Source organism: Montipora capricornis, chromosome 11 (genome assembly GCF_036669925.1).
Source record: "Montipora capricornis isolate CH-2021 chromosome 11, ASM3666992v2, whole genome shotgun sequence".
NCBI lineage: Eukaryota > Metazoa > Cnidaria > Anthozoa > Scleractinia > Acroporidae > Montipora > Montipora capricornis.
The window spans coordinates 29,284,588-29,289,587 of NC_090893.1; the positions used below are offsets into that span (position 1 = coordinate 29,284,588).

Sequence of the window (5,000 nt, forward strand, 5' to 3'; positions counted from 1 at the left end):
GAAAGGGTTAACAATCCCACCAATACGAAATCTAATTGGTCAGAAATACACGCGGTGCAATATTGTCACAATGATACTTTGGAGCCCTTCGATCGTAATTTTCACTGATTTTATTTTATTTTTATTATATTTATAGGAATAACACCACAAAGAATAAAAGATCCCTTTACGTAACTTTACAACAAAATAAAATGCATACAAGGAAAAGAAAATTCAAAACGTGCCATTGGCAAAAGGGGGCTTAAGCTTTCGAGTTAGTCGATGTCACGTTTAAGTTATAGTGGAGATGGAGCAGAAGAAATAAAGGTGATAATTCTAAAAAATCCACAAAACGTTAGGAAACTGCTTCGCTTTTACGTACGATAGATAATAAAGAATAAAAAAATGGAAGGATCATAATCAAAAGAGTCAAAAAAAGTCCGGCTCAGGGGATAAGCTTGTACTGTTTATAGAATTGGGTAAGAGAAAGTATTTTTAATTCCACCATATCCCTGAAGCAGTGAAAGAAACAGTGGAAGAACCATAGTTACTTGCTTACCCTTGGCCTATAAATTTAAAGTTATGGTTAGAGACAAATCTAGTTTTACAGCTGTGAATTTCAGAGACCAGAGCGAGGTACTTTCCATTAAACTAAAACCCCGATTTTGAAATTTCCCTGGGATCAATAGGCCACTTCGGAAAATACCATAATATTATTTGCTTGTCCCCCCAAATTTAAGGCCTTTAAGACCGGGACACACTAGGCGACAAGTCGCAGCGACATGTCTCTGCGACAAGTTGCTCCATGTGTACTACTTGCAAAACAAGTCACTGTGACACGACACCTGTTCGGTGCACACGCAGTGATCTCGTAAGGGAGGATTGTGATCTAGTTTTCTAATTCAATATGGCTGACCATATGACGCTCTCTCATTGGTTCATTTATATTTTGTCGCAGCGACTGGTTGCCGGAAGTGTACACACGATGCGACAACGCTGCTTTCGCTAATTTTGTCGCTGCGATAAGTCGCACGACACGAATTCAAACTGGTTTGAATTCGTGCGACTGATCGCAGCTACAAAATTCTGCCGCAGCGACAATGATTTTCATGAAATTAACCGTGTCACACAAGGCGATTTGTTGCGGCGACTTGTCCCCGCGACGTGTCGCAGCGACTTATCGCCTAGTGTGTCCCGGCCATTAAGGTATTTTTGAAATGACCTATGAGTTTTCGAGCTAAAAAAGTTATCGAACGGGGGCTTGGGCCGAGTTGTTCAAACCCCGATTTACAAGTAGCTACCAATCCTGGATCAGTGGAAACTTTTATTTCAGCTTTTTTACCGAATAAAAGTGTTTTTACAAGATTCTTAGCCTTCAATTTTCAGTTAGATTTTTGGTTTTCCTTAAGCATAAAAATTAATTTTAAAGAAATTGTTAAATATGAAGGGAAAAACTCATGCCTGTGGGATCATTAGTGTTAATTACACGAGCAAATAAGAAGCTCCTTTTGCAACTAGAGTCTATTTCCCACTGCCCAAAAGAAGGCGACGGATGAATACTATCTACAGGGCCTTACACTTTATTTACAAAAAAATAGCTTTGAGGAAAACTTGATAAAATAATTACATCACTTTACACGGCTCTCCATACAAGTTTCTCTTGGAATTGGGTTGAACGCGCCGGTCCAATCACATTCGTGCGCGTTACGTGTGGATTGAACTAATAATGCACCAATGAGTGTGTATTGTGGTACGTGCTGATCTTGAAAACCACGTGAAGGGCACGCATAATGTCACAAAGTTTGAAGAAGCGTGGGCCAGCGTGGGCCATTAAAGAGTCGCGACCAGGAACCAGACTCCAAGTGCACTGTACTAACACGCGAAGAGTGTGGATTCTCGTGCACGAAGCCATGTTACAAATTCAAAGTACACTTTTCCTGGCTTGCTACAAAATTCACTGACACTTTCCCTGCTCTTGAAATAGATTGTATCGCACACATTTTTCTTGCCATGACAACCCTCCTCATAGAGAATGGTTGTCCAAGACAACGCTATGGATTTTCTCTAGAATTAATTATTCGTCAGGTTTGTAATACGTGTACTCATTTTTCGTGATGCGTGATAATCTTGGGCCATAATAATCAATAATATATGCAGATCCATCGGCGGGTCCAACCTCCTGGAAATACACAAGTTACAACTATAAATATGACATAAGTCCATAAGTCAGGGTGCTATAGTATAGGATTGAAGAGGTCTTAAAATGTGCATTCAAATGCTGATGGTAATATAAATGCACGCTTTTGAGCCTTGAACAAGCAGTAACTCCCCAACTACAGGGGTTTCAATAACTTTTTCCCGCACAAACTGACGGCGATGTTGGTATTGGCGGCTGCAGAAACGAGAGCGAAAAGAGAGGCCTTACAGGCGGTGGTACACCACCGCAAATATCATTGGAATGTTGCATGAAATGAGTTAAATGTTGTGGAAAATTGTATCCATTGGAAATTCAGAAAAAATCCGAGCTCCACAAGGGATTTGAACAGGGCCTGAACAATCGATGGAATCGATGATTGACGACAATCGATGACAATTGATGGCAATCAATATCAATTAATAGATTGATATTGATAATCGATGGACAATCGATAGTGCAAGTTTTTTTTCATTGTCGATTGACATCGATTATCAATGTCATCAATAATCAATGAGAATCAATCAATTAAATAACAAGAATAATTATTTTCATTGATTACTAACAGGAACGCCAATCGATGACACTCAATGAAGTTTGCCAATAGATGCCAATTAATTAACCATTTCGATTAAATCGATTGATTTTCCGATCACCGATTTCCATAGATTTTTTAGGCACGGGTTTGAAACCACGACCCTGCGTCTAGTGGGACGGCGATGCTCTAAACACGAAGCTACTGGAGACTATATGGTAAGCAAGGGTGAAATGTGGGTCTTTGACTTGAACTGCAACGCACAGTAACACATTTCACCTTTGCTTACCAGAATTTCCTTCCACTAGTATTCCAAGGGTTAAGTACCACTATTACAACTTAAAAGTAAAAACTTCACCTGTGTTGCAATTAAAACAATGTCTACAAGATGAAATACAAAGAAAAATCCAAGAGTGCAAAACTTCAATAACCCTGCAAAAAAGGGGAAAAGTTCAAGTTTCTTTTCAAATTGCAGTAAACATTTGTTTACGAAAATTAATTAATGTGCGCTACGCAGCTACTTGAAGTGTGAAAAAACTGTTCAATGGGTGCATATAAATGTAGGAAAAACATACATGTAGAACTTATAAAAAGTAAAACAAGTATTTTTCGAGAATTTGCTTTTTTGTATGACACTACAACTAACAATAGAAAAAAGTGGTTTTTTTAAACAGTGAATAGACAAATTTTTGTTTTACAATTTTTTGTGGGGTTAGAATGGATATAAGTGCTTCTAATATAAAGGTCCCTTGAACAACCAAAATCAGCCCATACAAAAATAATGATTTTGGCCGAAACATGCATATCAGCACTATAAATACCCATACAGATCTTTATCAATTGGCTTCATAGCTATGGTATTTGCAGAACCAAGCTGAATGATTGATAATAATAATTATTAGTACGAATAAAACTTAAAAGAGAAACTATGTTTGGTAAATGACTGTGGGGCAAACAAACTCAACCTTTTCATTTTGTTATTAAATTCTTGATACAGAAGGATGTAAGCAAGTCCTACCTATCGCAGGATAGCCAAGATAAAATCTGTCAATTCCAAACATGCCAAGGAAAACAGACAGCAACAGAGCAGTTTCATACGAGTGACCATTTCTGCAAGTAATTAGATGGAGTGTCTACTTTCAATACATAAAACGTAGTGTGTTAATACGGTCTGAAGAGAAATGCAGTAAAATACTTGCGTAAAAGGACCTTTGACCTTCAATGGAGTTATTTTGGTTTCTCCACCAAAAACTGCAATTAAGGTAATTACACTTCCATGTCCTTGCTTCTGGTCAAAATTAAATTGTTATTACACGTATTAATTAAAAATCAACCACTGACCATGAATAATACACTTATTATCAGAGAAAAACGAAACAAAGGAAATTGAGAATTAAAGTAGGCCAAAATTTTTTACCTGAATCTACTGGTAATCAGCCTGATGAATCAGGTGTGGGATGGATTTACTATAATATTATTATAAACACCAATGAAATACCAAGTGAGCTTTCGCGCGAAAACATGATATCTTCACATGTGAAAAGATCATTGTTGCTATGAATACATATGAAAATCGTGCCCTTCGGTGCCTTTGGTGAAATGATTTAGTACATGTATTTCATTGGTGTTTATATAATAAATAGAATATTGCATGGCCCCATGTTGAAAAATATTATACTTGTTTGCTGCGCTCAAGTCACCACACATTTTTCAACACTTGAGGAGAAATTTCGTATCTCTGCGGGGTCATGTAATATATTCCTCTATTTAAGACTCTTATCTCCTAAATGTGTGTCATTTAGCTATTTATTTCCAGATATGGAAGTGAAATGCAAGTAATAAGATGCAAGCCCTCAAGTGTCCTTTTAAGTCCAAGCATTTCCTATCTATTTCTAACAATAAGGTTAGCAGGGCTTGGAATTAACGAAAAAAATCCAGTCGCAATTTTGCGACAAGATATGAGAATTTAGTCGCAAAATCGTCGTGCTGCATTGTGTTGTCAGCGGTGTGGCAAAACAAAATATGAGCCCACAATATTTGCATTGAAAGAAACCGCTGAAAATGGAGAATGAAAGGAATGGAGTTGTGCACGTAACATCGCAGCGAAATTAAGCTACAATTACGCTATCTTCAGATTAAAAGAAAACTCAAGGTGAGAAACTAAATAATTTTGTCATTTTCTTCATTTATTTTAGTAACAAGAGTAGCAAAGCGGCAACTGCTAACCCTTTAGTTTCGAAAGAGCGAAGATGAAAACAAGTCGCAAATTTGCGACTTCTCCAGATGTTTTAG

The 5,000-nt window shown here is 37.4% G+C and overlaps 1 protein-coding gene across 1 annotated transcript in view; it reads right to left on the bottom strand.

Annotated features, from left to right (window-relative positions):
* Positions 1 to 87: 87 nt before the first annotated feature.
* The window catches only part of LOC138025095 (TM2 domain-containing protein biscotti-like), an 8,428-nt gene continuing 3,515 nt past the window's right edge, over positions 88 to 5,000 (bottom strand). Inside the window, exons 3-5 of the mRNA XM_068872362.1 lie at positions 3,727 to 3,818; positions 3,067 to 3,140; positions 88 to 2,158 (exon numbers count right to left, since the gene is read on the bottom strand). Coding sequence (XP_068728463.1) covers positions 2,054 to 2,158; positions 3,067 to 3,140; positions 3,727 to 3,818 — 271 coding nt within the window. The 3' untranslated portion in view covers positions 88 to 2,053. The remainder of the gene's footprint in view (positions 2,159 to 3,066; positions 3,141 to 3,726; positions 3,819 to 5,000) is intronic.